Source organism: Pan troglodytes, chromosome 16 (genome assembly GCF_028858775.2).
Source record: "Pan troglodytes isolate AG18354 chromosome 16, NHGRI_mPanTro3-v2.0_pri, whole genome shotgun sequence".
In the NCBI taxonomy this organism is placed as follows: Eukaryota; Metazoa; Chordata; class Mammalia; order Primates; family Hominidae; genus Pan; species Pan troglodytes.
In genome coordinates this window covers 76,695,968-76,712,366 of record NC_072414.2, presented here as the reverse complement: position 1 = coordinate 76,712,366, position 16,399 = coordinate 76,695,968, and the positions used below count along the sequence as shown (strand labels likewise).

At 49.8% G+C, this 16,399-nt stretch overlaps 1 protein-coding gene across 15 annotated transcripts in view; it reads right to left on the bottom strand.

The window, feature by feature from the left end:
• SLC28A1 (solute carrier family 28 member 1) overlaps window positions 1–16,399 on the bottom strand; it is a 106,618-nt gene that overhangs the window by 63,858 nt on the left and 26,361 nt on the right. For all 15 annotated transcript variants that reach the window (XM_063795332.1, XM_009429744.4, XM_063795328.1 and 12 more), the window contains 3 exons: window positions 12,186–12,327; window positions 10,787–10,900; window positions 7,736–7,813 (listed from right to left, as the gene is read on the bottom strand). In XM_063795332.1, the coding sequence (XP_063651402.1) occupies window positions 7,736–7,813; window positions 10,787–10,900; window positions 12,186–12,327 (334 nt within the window). The remainder of the gene's footprint in view (window positions 1–7,735; window positions 7,814–10,786; window positions 10,901–12,185; window positions 12,328–16,399) is intronic.

Below are 16,399 nucleotides of genomic sequence, written 5' to 3'. Positions count from 1 at the left end.
TCATGCCTGTAATCCCAGCACTTTGGGAGGCCGAGGCAGGAGGATTGCTTGAGCTCAGGAGTTTGAGACCAGCCTAGGAAACAAAGCAAGGCCCCCATCTCTACATAAACAAAATTTTTTTTAACAGCTATGTATGGTGGCACACACATGTGGTTCCAACTGCTCTGGAGGCTGAAGTGGGAGGATTACTGGATTCCAGGAGTTCGAGGCTGCAGTAAGTCATGATCATGCCACTGCACTACAGCCCAGACAACAGAGTAAGACCCCATGTTTGAAAAAAAAAAAAAAAAAAAAAAAGGCCAGGCATGGTGGCTCACACCTGTAATCCCAGCACTTTGGGAGGCCGAGGCAGGTGGATCATTTGAGGTCTGGAGTTCGAGACCAGCCTGGCCAACATGGTGAAACCCCATCTCTACTAAAAATAGAAAAAAATAAGCCAGGAGTAGTGGCGGGTGCCTGTAATCCCAGCTACTCGGAAGGCTGAGGCATGAGAATCGCTTGAACCCGGGAGGCAGAGGTTGCAGTGAGCCGAGATCATCCGACTGCATTCCAGCCTGGGGTGACAGAGTGAGACCCTGTCTAAAATAAGAAGAAGAAGAAGAAGAACAACAACAACAACAACAGGTTGAGGTGGCTGGTGGATGCAATTCACTGCAGAAATAGCCCTGAGTGAGAAGAGCAGGAGCTAAGGACAGGGCCCTGTGGTCAGTGTGTCATTAAAGGGTGAGAGGGGAAGGAGGAGCCTGTGAAGGAGACAAAGAAATAGCCAAAGGCTGGAGGATGGCCAGAAGAGAGGCAGGATGGAAACCGAGGGGCAGCTTTCAAGAAGGGATAGTCACTAGCACTGTGTCAGGGGCATCAGAGAACTCTGGAACGGTAAGGACTGAGCCAGACCCCTGGGACTTAGCAACTTGGAGGCGCCCATGATCTAGGTGAGAGCAGTGTCAGAGGAAGGGTGGGGACTGAGGCTGATGTCAGTGAGCCAAGGTGGAAGTGAGACATGAAGAAGGGGAGACCACAAGAATGGACAGCCCTTGCAAGAAGCAGCACTGTGCTCACTGCCGGAGACTGGTGAGGGCCCGGCAAGGGCTGCTTTTATTTTTTAAGGAGGGAGAGTCTTGAGCAACCAAATTTAGGCTCTAGTTCAAAGTAAACTGGGATTACAGAATGGACCCTGAAGAGATTGGAGATTCTGCCCGGGCAGCTGGGAGGCAAGCCCTGCTGAGGCCTTTTCTTTCTCCTGTCCCTTCCCAGACCAATGCTGCAGGTTGTATCTGGACTTGCTCTGCTGTCATCTGTCACCAACTTCCCTGTGGTGGGGAAGTCACCCGACAGAGAACACCAGAACTGTGCCCCGTGACTCCTCCTCCCGCCTGGGGCTAGAAACACCTCCAGCACGGGTAGGATGACATCATCCCACACTCCTGGGACTGAGATGCAGAGAGGGTCACGTACTGTCTAGACTGCTTGTCCAGTGGATCCTGAGAGGGACTGCAGGGCAGCTGGCAGGCCTGCAGGGATGGGCCCACGCCAGGAAGGAGAGTGCCCGGGGCATCAGGACCCCACCGCAGCATTGGGACTTTCTCCTGCCAGCAATCAAAAGATTTTCTATCTGTGAGACGGAGAATGGTGGAAGAGAAGCTATGTTTTGGATTAAGTGGGGCCTGTCTAGGGAGGGGAGGGGAATGAAAGAGAAAAGAGGTGGCCCCAATTTTCTAAGGTAGGATAGAATATTAAATAAGGTCCCTGTGGCCAATATCATCTTACAGCCCAGGAAACACCTCTGGGGCCTGCAGGATGTGAGATGGCAGAACAGGGCAGCAGCTCGAGGCAGTGCTGCTGTGGAAAGGGGAGGCAAGTGCCATTAAATTCCACTGTGTGCCAACCACGAGGGCCTGTCCTGGGCCAGGTCCCTAATATGTGGGGACTCATGAATCATCACAGCATCTGTGGTGGATGTAACTGTCGCCACTTCACAAATGGGCACACGGAGGCTGTGAGATCTTGGCTACCCACCCGAGGTCACACACCTGCAAAGAGGCAGATGCACCTCCCAGCCACCATGCAGATTGCCAAGGTCCTGCCATGCCCCTTAGGAGGTTTGCCCTGGGAACAGTCCTGGAGGCTTGTTTCTCTGCCTTCAGGGGCAGCATGCATCCCTGCTGGAAACTGAATGTCTGTGTCCCCCTAAATTCATATATTGAAACCAAATTCCCTAGGTGATGGTATTAGGAGGTGGAGCCTTTGGGGGTGATTAGGTTATGAGGGTGGAGCTCTCATGAATGGGATTAGTGCCCTTGTAAAAGAGGCACAGTGGCTCACGCCTGTAATCCCAGCATTTTGGGAGGCTGAGGCCAGAGGATCCCTTGAGTTCAGGAGTTCAAGACCAGCCTCGGCAATATAGTGAGACCCTGTCTCTACCAAAATTCAAAAAAATTAGCTGGGCATGGTGGCATGTGCCTGCAGTCCCAGCTATTCTGGAGGCTGAGGCAGGAGGATCACTTGAGCCAAGGAGATGGAGGCTGCAGTGAGCAGTGATCACACTACTGCACTCCAGCCTGGGCAACAGAGTGAGATCCTGTCTCAAAAAAATAAAAATAAAAAATAAAAGAGGCTCCAGAGAGCTCCCTCACCTCTTTTACCATGTGAGGACACAGACGACCAAGTGGGCAGAGAGCAAAGTGGGCCTCAACAGAATTCAACCTTGCAGGGACACTGATCTCAGACTTCCAGCCTCTAGAAGTGTGAGAAATAAATTTCTGTTGCTTGTAACCACCCAGTTTATGGCCTCCTGGATGGACTAAGGCAGTCCCCTTCAAGGAAGAGCCAAGTAAGTCCTGACCACTGCCTTGTAGAAATGGCTTTGGAGGCTGGTCCTGCTAGTACCATAACTCAAGGAAGAAGGAAATTCTAGCTCTTCTAGGCCAGTGGTTCTCAGCACGTGGACCAGCAGCATCCTTTGAGAATTTGCTAAAAATATTTTGGATTTAATAAGTCTACAGTGGGGCCTGATGTTTGGCCTTTCCAGATGCTGCTGGTGCAGCTGACCTGGACACCACACTCTGACAACCACAGCCCTGGAGACTAGATTAGACGCTCTGAGCAAACTTCATCACCTGGGCCAAGAAACAGGCTTTGAAGGCCAGATAAACCCCACTAAGGACACGGCCTGCCCCCTCCTCTCCCTGGAGGAAGCTGAGCCAGGGCTCCTGCTGACTTTCTAAGGCTGTCTGGGCAAACCCTCATGTCTCCAGACCCCAAGGCTTGAGCACTGTCGACAGTGCCCTGTCACCAGCCCCAGGCCACAGTGAGCCACTAAAACCCAAAGCTGGAAGATGCTCGGGGCAGCAGCTGTGGTGCACACTGTACCAGTACCACCGCCAGAAAGTGGAAGGGACTCATCTCCAAGTCCAGAGCAGCTGCATTTCTGGCTGTCCCCTAGCTACGCCTCCTGATTTCCTGTTTGTGCCATCCCTTCGCCCAGAATGGCCTCAGCATTTTGCCCCTCATTCCCATTTCTGCCTGGATCCTGGGTTTTCAACAAGATGCCTCCTGCCTCGGCTGTCCCATCTCCCTTCTTTCAGCCATCCCACCCCAGGCTTCATTTACTTCCCATTCCCTTCACCGAAAACCATGCTTACTAAGGTTACCAGTTACCCCTTAACTACCAAATCCAATGATACCTTTTGGTCCTTATTTGATCTTTGTGTGTGTGTGTGTGTGTGTGTGCGTGTGCAAAATTTGGCACTGTTGACCACTGGGGACTGCAGAGTCTACATCAGACATCCCGAAACTCTCAGGAGATGAAGACATTTTCCTTGACCCTAGGGGTTCCTCCAGAGAAAATCTGAGCAGCACTGCTGAGCTTAGCAGTGGGTGCTTGTTCCACAGGCTAGAACAATAGTGAAAGAATGAGAGTCTGCTCCCGGGTCAGCCAGACCCAGGGGAGTATGATCATGCGGGTGGAAAGTTACTAGAAGGGAGACAGAGCCAAGGTGGAATGACTAATCCAGCTGATACAGCCAAGGGGTGACTGCCACGTCCACTGTGCTGGATTCCAGGTCCAGGGCAGGCTGAGGGCTGAAGAAGCCCTAGGGAGAGACTTTACTTCCCCCCAGAAGAGAGCAGCTGGACCATGGCCCAGCAGGAAGCAGCTTGGATTCTGAAAATCTGAGTGAGCTCAGAGAAGACTTCCCCAGACTGAAATTGGCCAAAGGCCTTGGACTAGGTCTGTATGATTCATAGAAAGAACAGAGAGAACTTCCTGAGTCTTCTGTTCAGCTCAGCATTCAACAAAACCACCCCTACCTTGAGGGCAAATCCCAATAACATGTGTGTGATATAGGGGAGAGGGGGAGGCTGAATAAAATGTTGTGATTAGTGAGAAAGAGAATTCTGTGGCCACAGAGCATTTATCCTAGTCCTCCTTCCTCTTTCCTGGCATTGCTAAGGATGGTGCATCAGCCAATACACGGTCCAGGAATTTGTCCAGAGGACAGGGCCTACCAGGGGCCAGGAAACTGCTGGTGTTTCGCTGGGAAATGCTGAGGCTGGTTAATGATAAACCCACCTCACTATCATTTTTGTCTTAACCGAACATTCAACTTCAAAGTTTTTTGCCACCACTGATACATTTTTATTTTCTTCTTCTTCTTTTTTTTTTTTTTTTTTTTGAGATGGAGTCTCACTCTGTTGCCTGGCCTGGAGTGCAGTGGTGCAGTCTCCGCTCACTGCAACCTCCATCTCCCAGGTTCAAGTCATTCTCCTGCCTCAGCCTCCTGAGTAGCTGGAATTACAAGCGCCTGCCACCATGCCTGGCTAATTTTTGTATTTTTAGTAGAGATGGGGTTTCATATTGGCCAGGCTGGTCTCGAACTCCTGAACTCAAGCGATCGAACCACTTCAGCCTCCCAAAGTACTGGGATTACAGGCGTGAGCCACCACGCCCAGCCTAATGGATACATTTTTAAATGATCATTTTTGTTATTCAGAGTGCTTTTTGTATTTGGAGGAGAGACATGAGGCCGTTGATTTCTGCTGATAGTATGAGGAAGAATACATCCCTTAACCAGAAGTCCAGGGGAGGGGTTCTAGCTCTGGCTCTGCGCTAACTCACTGTGCCATTGCGGCCAGCGCACTGCTTCTCTCTGGAGCTTGGCTGGACCATCAGTAATACAAAAGGGAGGCCCCAACACCACTGAGCTCCCTCCTGGTACCAACGGTCAAGGAATCCATGATTCTAAAGGGTGATTCAGGGAGAGATGCAAGCAGCAGGTGTGTACACATCCTTCCAGAGAGGGAGGCAGGCTGGGAGGAGACATAGCTAATGTGGCCAGGGGGCAGACACAGAGGCAAGCCCAGCAATGACGCAGGAGAGACGTGGGCCAGTGGTGGGTGGGGGAAGGCGCTCTGGCGGACAGCAGCTGCGTGGCCCGCCCAGCACCTCTTCCCCTGCTTTTTGGCTAACGAGGCTTTAATTTCCCTTTGGGAAACAGCTTACCTGCCCATCCAGTGAACTCTGCCCTGCACTGTGGACACACCAGCACATTCTCACCTCCATGCTTTGCCCATGCCATTTCCTCTTCCTGCCTAGCTCAGTCTGCCCAAATCTCTTCTGTCCTAAACTCCATGTCAAATGCTGCCTCCTCAAGGAGTCTCCCTCACGGTCTCTTATTAGAAGAATCTCTCCTTATAGGCACTCCTCAGGCCCCTCCGTTACTGCACTTGAACGCAGCTGCCTGGGGAGGTTGAACTGCAGAGTGTCGGGTGTGTGTGTTTTTGTTTTGTTTTGTTTTGTTTTGTTGAGATGCAGTTTCGCTCTTGTTGCCCAGGCTGGAGTGCAATGGCATGATCTCAGCTCACTGCAACCTCTGCCTCCTGGGTTCAAGCGATTCTCCTGCCTCAGCCTCCCAAGTAGCTGGGATTACAGGCATGCACCACCACACTTGGCTAATTTTGTATTTTTAGTAGAGATGGGGTTTCTCCATGTTGGTCAGGCTGGTCTCAAACTCCCAACCTCAAGTGATCCGCCTGCCTCAGCCTCCCAAAGTGCTAGGATTACAGGCATGAGCCACCGCGCCCGGCTGAGTGTGTGTGTTTTAAAGTGTAAGAAGCTGCGGGAGCCTCCCTGCCTGGGTGGACGCCAGAAGTCACCCTGAAGCAGACCTTACTTGTCTTTTCTGAAACCTCGGGTACCCCCGCATTGGTTATGCAAAGGTAAGGGAGCAGCTGCTCGTTACCCTAAAGGAATATGGTATTAGGGGCCTTTGCGGGGCTGACATAGGCTCCCCCTCCCAATATTCTCCCTATGCAGAACTGGTCTCAGAAAACATGATGGGCAAATTTGCCCAGGGGGCAAGAAGACTTCAGAGAAGATAGGAACCTGGGCCCCTCCCTTTCCTCCTAGGGCTGACGATGTTAGACTGGACATTCCCTAGGAGTCTGCTGGCACAAGAGATGCTAAGGCTCCAAGGGGAGCTCACCAGAGGTCAGGGTCAGGGTCAGGGGTAGGCAGGAGGGTCTGAATTCATGATCTGGCTCAACGCCAGCCCAGAAGTCCACAGCTAAGTCCATGGCTTGGGCCAAAAGTCTCCTGGGTCCAAGACCCCCAGCAGGGTGGGGAGACTCTGGGAACAGTGGCCAGCATAATGAAAAACAGCAGAAACCTCTGGAACCTGCACATGGGGTCTTGCATAGCAGCTCCATGGTGATGGCGGTCCCGGATGTACCAGAGTGGGCAGCCCTGATTTCCCTCTCAGTGCCACGCATCAGTGGCAGAAAACTGGGGCCAGCTACTGGGTAAGTGGGGCCCAAGTCTCTCTCTTCTGCCTGGCAAGGGAGCTTAAGCCTAGAGCAAGCTGGTCTTAGACAGTTGGAGTGTAAGACAGGCAGAGGAGGGCTACACTAGAGTTCTTACTAAACAAGGCATTTCGGTGCTTAAACAATGAACTAGGGAAAAAAGAATACAACCACAGCTCCACCCAGAACAGTGAAGCAGTCCCACCAGTAGCATCCTCATCCTCCGCACAGGCTGCCCTGTTTTTAAATTAGGGTTGGGGCTCCACCATTAGACAATAAGGTCTTTGAAACAGAACAGTGCCTTTATCTCCATTTCCCCTATAATATTTTGCAGTGCAGTAAATGTACAATAGATTTTTGTCGGAAGAAAGAAAGGAAGGATGGATGGAGGCAGGGAGGGAGAGAAAGTGGGATCGTAGGTTGAGGAGGACACAAAGGAGGGAGCTATTGCAGCGGGACTAGTAAGGGCTGGCTTCCTGGCAGAGGTGGCCTGTGAGGGGCCCTGAAGGAGGAGCGCCTGAGAGGATCATTTGAGCCTAAGCCTTCCTGGAAACTGCTCTTTCTGGGCCCAGAGTCTCTGCAGCACATCAGGGGCTAAGGTCTCAGCAGGAGCTGTCCCCATGACCCCTACCCCCACTTCTTGTCCTCAGCTACTCAGTAATTCTATAATTTGGAGGTTCATCTCTAAGAAAAAAACATACAGAAATATCTTACTTTTGCAAATTTTACAAAATATAGCAAAAACATCTCATGAGGTGAACATTGCTGGGCTCCTCCCGGGCCCCAGGCTTAAGGTTCACTAACTTCCCAGTATGGCGACCTCTGCCCACGGGACTCCTCCCCTCCACCTGGGCCCCCACCATGCCCAGACTCCCCTCTAGCTGGAGTCGCTGGGCGGTGGCTGCTAAAGGCCTCTGGGACCCTGAGTCAAGCTGACCTGAAAGGCAAAGACATCCTTGACCAGCGCCTCCCCAAACACGAAGCTGGAGCCGGCCTTCGTGTAGCTCAGGAAGATCTGAAAGAAAAAAGCAAAACAAACAAAAACAGGCAGTGAGGCTGGGAAGGGCGGAGGGAGGAAGCAGCGGCCAGAGACAGGCGGGTTGGCCCAGGGAGGTAGTCCCCCCAGGCCCTTATCCGGGGGGGCACCACCTGGCAAGGTGTGTTAAAGCTGCTGTCACGGGCACTCACTCCTAAGCATATTTGCAAAAGAGACACCTTTTTGGTCAATTTTAAAGACATGCTCTGCAGGCTGGGTGCAGTGGCTCACACCTGTAATCTCAGCACTTTGGGAGGCTGAGGCAGGCGGATCACCTGAGGTCAGGAGTTCGAGACCAGCTTGGCAAACATGGTGAAACCCCATATCTGCTAAAAATACAAAAATTACCTGAGCATGGTGGTGGGCACCTGTAATCCCAGCTACTTGGGAGGCTGAGGCAGGAGAATCGCTTGAACCCGGGAGGCAGAGGTTGCAGTGAGCCAAGATTGCGCCACTGCACTGCAGCCTGGGCAACAGAGCGAGACTCTGACTCAAAAAAAAAAAAAAAAAGAAATGCTCTGGGAGTTATTAGGACAATAAAGAAGAGATAACAGAAGAAGTAACCATGAGACATGTGAAGAAGGCAGTGCCTCTTGTGCCGCTCAGGCCCCTGACAACCAACGGCAAAGCCTCCCCTCATCTTGTCCCCATCCCGGGCTTGTGGCCTTGGAGTCTGAGCCCAGCCATGCTTCTACAGGAGACTTGTGTTATATCCTGAACTTGCAATGTGACTGCAGGGGCAGCAAGTCATTTCTCTTGTTCAGGCCTCAGTGTTCCCATCTATAAAATGGAGACATGACCAGAAAAGAAACTCTCTGTCTTTTCCTCCACACCCTGTACAGTTACTGTCAGCGAGGCCAGCAGGTGTGCACATTCCTGGACCGGGAGGGTTCTCATGCTCCACCCTGCACAGAGCACAGGGAACTGCAAGCTGGTGAGAGGGAGGTGAGTAGATTAACATATTTAACCTATGTCCTTGATGATTTATATTTTTTAAAGTGTTAAAAATACAAAAATTAGCCAGGTGTAGTGGCTCACGCCTAGAGTCCCAGCTACTTGGGAGGCTGAGGTGGGAAGTTCCCTTGATTCCAGGAGGTCGAGGCTGCAATGAGCTAAGATCACGCCACTGCACTCCAGCCTGAGTGATGGAAGTGAAATCCTGTCTCAAAACTAAACTAAACTAAACTAAACTAAAATTTAAAAAAGGCCAGCATGGTGGCTTATGCCTATAATCCCAGAACTTTGGGAGGCCAAGGCGGGCAGATTACTTGAGCCCAGGACTTCAAGACCAGCCTTGGCAACATGGTGAAACCCCATCTCTACCAAAAATAGAAAAATTAGCTAGTCTCATAACCTGGTTTCAAAATAAATAAACAAATAAATAGATTTAAAAAAAATTCTAAGTGTTAAATAAAGGAGACCATTAGTTTGGACTGAGCTCCTGCACTACTCCCAACAGACCAAACCACAATGGAATCACTCATGCTATAAAGTTCCACATCACGAGTCAAAACTAAGCTGTCTTCTGACCTTCCAAAAAATCAGGAGAATGAGACAGATAGCCAAATCCCCAAATGCAGCATGACAGGCAGTCCCCTCAGCTGTGACCTTTATAAGGAAAGTGACCTTGAAACAACCAATCTGCTTTTTATTTTCTGTTTCTGCTTTCTTCAGCCTTTCTCTGTCTATAAAGCCAACCTCCTCCGCTCAACTCATCGGAACACTCATTGTATTTTTATAGAATGAGGTGTTGCCTAATTCTAAAATCACAAATAAAAGCCAATTAAGATCTTTAAACTAAATTTGTTCTAATTTTCTTTTGACAAAAGTAAATCATGATAGTTGCACAACAAGTGTGCATGAATTTAATGATACTTAAAGGGGTTAAAATGGTTGATTTTATGTTATGTATATTTTACCAAAATAAAAAACAGAATTGGCTGGGCACCGTGGCTCAAGGTGAGATCACTTGAGCCCAGGAGTTTGAGACCAGCCTGGGCAACATAGGGAGACCCCGTACCTAAAAAAAAAAAAAAGAAAGGAAGGAAGGAAGGAAGGAAGGGAAAGAAAGAAAGACAGAAAGAAACAAACAAACAAACCATGTTTTAATTAGCTTGGCATGGTGGCTTACACCTGTAGTCCCAGCTACTCAATACTGGGGAGGCTGAGGTGGGAGGATCACTTGAGCCCAGGATGTCAAGGCTGCAGTGAGCCATATCCACACCACTGCACTCAGCCTGGATGTCGGAGCAAGACTGTCTCAAAACAAAACAAAATGGGCCCAGGTGTGGTGGCTTACACCTGTAATCCCAGCACTTTGGGAGGCCGAGGCAAGCGAATCGTCTGAGGTCAGGAGTTCGAGACCAGCCTGGCCAACATGGTGAAACCCTGTCTGTACTAAAAATATAAACATTAGCCAGGCATGGTGGTGGGAGCCTGTAATCCCAGCTACTGGGCAGGCTGAGGCAGGAGAATTGCTTGAACCAGGGAGGTGGAGGTTGCAGTGAGCCAAGATTGCACCACTGCACTCCAGCCTGGGTGACAAAGCGAGACTCCTTCTTAAAAGAAAAAAAAAAAAAAAAAAAGAACAAAAATGTATAACTTCAATAAACGTTATTTTTAAACACACACACACAGAAGTAAATCATTTGCAGATTTGGGGTTTTTTTTTTTAGCACTTTTAACTATTACAATTTCCAAGTTACTGCTGATTGCAGACCCAGCCTCTGGAAAGACTACTCTATTGGGGCCTCAGTACCAGGCGTGAGGGAAGTGGCAGCTGCACTGCCTGGCCCCCAGCTGCCCACCTGGTCTGGGGCCCCAGTCCACCCCACCCTCCAGGTCCCAAGCCTTCTCTATGGCCTCACCACCCACTTTTCCCCCTGCCAAGTGGCTTCTCCCCTACTCCCAGTAATCTAAGATGCTCTGGGCAGCCAGACCCCACATACCTACCCGGATCTGCTCGCCCAGCCACTCGAACGCAATGAATCCTGGTTCTGTTCTGATGACGAGGAGTCCAAGTACAAACTGCAGTCCAAGTCCCCAAGACACGGCCCTCCAGGACACCTACCACCCCACCCAACAGAAAGCTGAGTTCAGTTCCTTGGGGGATGGGCAGGGAGCCGGGTGGGGGTGAGAGCAGGGGGCATTGGCCTGCCCAGAGGATGGGGCTGGAGCCAGGCAGAGTACTAGACCTGTTGCCAGTGGTCACACCCTCCCTGGGATTCAGAACAGGCCATGTGCTTGGTAGGAATGGGCCTGGGCAGTGAGGAGGGGTGGGCCAAGATTCTAACCAAGAACTCAGGTGAAACCGGACCAGCCTTGGGCATGCCACGGCACTTCGTCTCCTGGTCATCACTGCCAGAGATGTGGCCTGGGGGTCTGGCCTCAGGATCAGCACCAGACTACTCTGGGCCCAGCTCCTCCCCAGCTCGTGTGAACCCTGTCTGCCTGACCGTCTCCAATCTCTCCTCCATAGGCTGGACTCCAAGCCGCCTCGACCCCGACTCTCTCCATGCCCACATCCCACGCCCCTCCTAGCAGACAAGAGCTGGGCTCCTCAGGTTGCTGTTCCTTGATGAGCATTTAATAATTCCTTAGCAGTGAGTCCAAGCTCAGGTGTGTATCATAAGCTCCTGGGAGGCTTGGCTGTAGCCTGGGGAAGGTGGTAGCCACACTGTGAAACAGGGAGGGATCTTATGCTACGGAGGCAGAGAGAGAGAAGATTCCATCTGCCTATGGCAGGGCCCTCCCAAATGGGTGCGTGGCTGCCTGAGCGTACATCAGAATTTAGTCTACATCAGAATTTAGTACACATCAGAACTGTGCTTGCTGACAGGATGATTGCTGCCCTTGCCCCTGAGTTTCTAATGCAGTGGGCCTAGGGTGGGGCCTAAGAAGTTACATTTCTGGCAAGTTCCATGGAGGCGCCGCTGTTGCTGGCCTGGGGCGCAGACTTTGAGAAGCACTATTTTAAGCTAATGATTCCAGGAAACCCTTGGCTCTGCAGACAGACTGGAGTTCTGGCCTGTGTTTTCTGTGGTTGGGGGTGGAGGTGGTTCCTGAGCCTACAGACCTGAAGACCAGGATTAGACTGACCAGAGGACATGTCACCAAGGAAACAAATGTCCTGGTGGCCTCTGAGTCTGAAAAAAAAAATCCCTGCTGGGGATTTTGAAGACTTCTGCTTCACAGGAAGCCTATCCTGATACACACAGGCCTTCTCCAGGCCCTGAGCCTCCAGGGCTCTCCCAACAGGAGCATCTGCCTATACCCCAGCTCCCAGATCCAGCCTAGGGGCAGAAGAGAGAGGCAAACACTTCCAGCCCTGGGCCCCACAACTAGCACTCACTGCACAATGATGCTTTGAGCAGGCAAAGAGGAGAGCGATGAACACGCAGATTCCTGCGAAGGACACCAGTTGCTCAGGCCGCTGGGAGGTGTCCAGAGACAGCCACAGGACCAGACCCAGGAAAGCAGCAAGAGCTAGGCCCCTGCAGGCAAGAGGCAGAAAGCCATCACCCTCAGCATTGCACCCCCACCCCACCCACACACAATAGCACCCAGGGACCCAGAGAAAAGGTGCTCAGGGCTGGGAGGAGGAGAAACAGCACAGTAGAGTGGAAAGAGCACCAGCTCTGGAACCACATGCTGGGAAGGGCTGACCTCGCTGTGTGACCTCAGGCAGATCACCTTGCCTCTCTGAGTCTAGTTTCCTCATGGGTCAAATGAAGCCAGAGACCCCTCATTTCTCAAGGTTGCTGAGAGGATTATATAAGGGGATATATGTACCAAGCTGAGCATAGTGACAAGCACCTGGCTCCATCCAGCTACAGGAATCTCACCGCTGCAGTGATGCTCAGCTCAGCCTCTGACCTTGGGGGAGAAAGGACCTGTGCCGCCCAGGACTCAACACTATCAGCCATGACTGCAAAATGCCTAGAAGCATGTGATGTGAGTTTGGACCTCCGAGCTGAGCACCTGAGACCAAGGAACGGATCCAACCTTAACAGCAACACTTCCCTCCCTGGGGCTGGGATTTGTTTGTCCAGGATGCACCCTGAAGGGTGGGAGAGCTCAGGTTTTGGCATCAGGTACTCAAGATCTCACCCCAATCCGGTCATCAATTCACTGGGTACTACTAATGACAGTTAATGTTCATTGAGCGCCTATTATATGCCAGGTACTATACCGATGCTGAGACATGTTCTTTTGATAGAGATGAGGAAACTGAGGCACAGAGAGGTTAAATAACTGGCCCAAGGCCACTCATCTAGAAAGTGGCAGAGCTGAGATTTCAACCCAGGCACTATGGAAGCAAGGTCTATTCACTTAACTACAGTTTTATCCAGGCCGGTCCTAGCTGATAAGCAGGAGACCGAAGATCTGAACTCAAGCAGGCTAATTCCAGAGCCTACTGCTTTTCTTTCTGCTCAAATTTTTAAACTCTTCTCATTCCAGTTCAACGTGCACAATCTTTGCCTTGTTTTTGTGCCAACTGTACCTCTCTTTACTTACTATTTCTCTTGAGGTTAACTGACTTTATAAGAACTCAAATGTGGCTGGGCACAGTGGCTCATGCCTGTAATCCCAGTACTTTAGGAGGCCAAGGTGGGTGGATCACCTGAGGTCAGGCATTCGAGACCAGCCTGGCCACCATGGTGAAACCCCATCTCTACTAAAAATTCAAAAATTAGCCGGGCGTGGCAGTGGGTGCCTGTAGTCCCAGCTACTTGGGAGGCTGAGGCAGGAGAATCACTTGAATCTGGGAGGCAGAGGTTGCAGTGAGCCAAGATCGCACTACGGCACTCCAGCCTGGGTGACAGAGCAAGACGCCATCTCAAAAAAAAAAAAAAAAAAAACTTAAATGCTTGTCTCAGATTTTTTATTTTTAACAGCTTTATTAGAGGTATGGTTGATATATAATCAATTGCACATATTGGAGGTGTTCAATTTGATACATTTTGGCATACGTATACTCCTTGAAACCATCACCGCAATCAAGAGAGTGAACGTATCCATCACCCCTTTTATAATCCTTGCCTCCCTCCCTGTTCCCAGGTAACAGTTGATATGTTTTCTGCCACTAGATTAGTCTGCATTTTTTTTTTTTTTTTTGAGACAAAGTCTCATTCCATTGCTCAAGCTGCAGTGCAGTGGCACGATCTTGGCTCACTGCAACCTCCACCTCCGGGGTTTAAGCGCTTTTCCTGCCTCAGCTTCCCAAGTAGCTGGGACTACAGGGATGCACCCCCATGCCCAGCTAATTTTTGTATTTTTAGAAGAGATGGGATTTCACCACGTTGGCCAGGCTGGTCTTGAATTTCTGACCTCAAGTGATCTGCCCGCCTCAGCCTCCCAAAGTACTGGGATTATAGGTGTGAGCCACCGCACCCCGCCTACTTTGCATTTTTAAGAATTTTATATAAATTTTTAGAAAAGAAAAGAAAGAAATTTATATAAATAGAACCATACAGTACGTGTCCTTTTTTGTTTGACTTCTTTCACTTAGTGTAATTATTTTGAGATTTATCTAGGTTTCTGCATGATTCACTAGTCTGTTTCATCTTATTGCTGAGTAGTATTCCATTATATGGATATACCACACTTTGCTTATCAGTTCACCTATTGATGGACATTTTGGTGATTTCCAGTTTTCGGCTATTGCAGATAAAGCTGCTATGAACATTCAAAACTTCATGTGCAAGTCTTTGTGTGGATATATGCTTTTATTTCTCTTGGGTAAATGCCTATAAGTGAAATAGGTAGATTACATGATAGGCCTGGAAAGAGCCAATCTGTTTTCTACAGCAATTGTGCAATTTTATATTCCCACCAGCAGTATATAAAAATTTCAGTTCCTCTATATCCTTGCCAACACTTGATATGGTTAGTCTTTTGAATTCTACCCATTCTAATCAGCATATGGTAATATCTCTTTCTGCTTTTAACTTGCATTTCTCTACTGATAAATGTTGTTGAGCATCTTACCATGTACTTATTTGCCACTTAGGCATCTTCTTTAAATGTCTGTTCATATCTTGAGCCTTTTTTTGTTTTTTGTTTGTTTGTTTGTTTTTTGTTTTTTTGAGATGGAGTATCGCTCTGTCACACAGGCTGGAGTGCAGAGGCACGAGATCCTGGCTCACTACAACTTCCACCTCCTGGGTTCGAGCAATTCTCCTGCCTCAGTCTCCCAAGTGGCTGGGACTACAGGTGCCCGTCACCATGTCTGGCTAATTTTTGTATTTTTAGTAGAGATGAGGTTTCACCATGTTGGCCAGGCTGGTTTTGAACTCCTGACCTCAGGGGATCCACCCACCCTTGGCCTCCCAAAGTGCTGGGGTTATAGGCATGAGCCACTGCTCTTGGCCTTGAGCTCATTTTAAAATTAGGTTATTTTTCTTATTAAAGATTTATGACAAGGCCAGGCGCCATGGCTCTGCCTCCCACGTTCAAGTGATTCTTCTGCCTCAGCCTCCTGAGTAGCTGGGACTACAGGTGTGCACCACTACGCCCAGCTAATTTTTGTATTTTTAGTAGAGACGGGGTTTCACTCTGTTGGTCAGGCTGGTCCCAATCTCTTGACCTCGTGATCTGCCTGCCTCAGCCTCCCAAAGTGCTGGGATTACAGGCGTGAGCCACCACACCCGGCCTAAGTTAATTAAATTTTAATCAACTAACTTCCTTCCTTCCTTCCTTGCCTTTCACCCTTCCCCTTCCCTTTCCCCTTCCCCTTCCCTTTCTGTCTGTCTTTTTTGAGGCAGGGTCTGCTTTGTTGCCCAGGCTGGAGTGCAGTGACATATAGGCATATTGTGCATAGCTCACTGCAGTCTTGACCTTCTGTGCTCAGGTGATCCTCCTACCTTAGCCTCTCAAGTAACTGGGATCACAGGTGCACACCACCATACCTGGCTAATTTATTTATCTATTGTTTTGTAGAGATGGGGTCTTATGATGTTACTCGGGCTGGTCTCAAACTCCTGGGCTTAAGCAGTCCTCCTAGCTCAGCCTCACAAAGTGCTGAAATTACAGGGATTAGCCACTGCGCCTGACCCCATTTCTTTTTGTAGAACCAGGTTTCCGTCTAGTAGCATTTTCCTTCTCTTCGAAGAATTTCCTTTAACATTTCTTTCTTTCTTCTTCTTTTTTTTTTGAGACAGTGTCTCACTCTGTCTCCCAGGCTGAAGTGCAGTGGCATTTCTTTCTTCCTTTTTTCCTTTTTTTTGAGACAGTGTGTCACTCTGTCTCCCAGGCTGGAGTGCAGTGGTGTGATCTCGGCTCACTGCAACCTCCATCTCCCAGGTTCAAGCAATTCTTGTCCCTCAGCCACCCAAGTGTAATAGCTGATACTACAGGCACATGCCACCATGCCTGGCTAATTTTTTTATATATATATTTTTATTAGAGACAGGGTTTCACCATATTGCTCAGGCTGGTCTTGAACTCCTGGGCTTAAGTGATCTGTCCAACTCGGCCTCCCAAATTGCTGGGATTATAGACACGAGCCACCACACCTGGCCGGCAGGCTTGCTTGCCTGCCTGCCTGCTTGCCTGCCTGCCTGC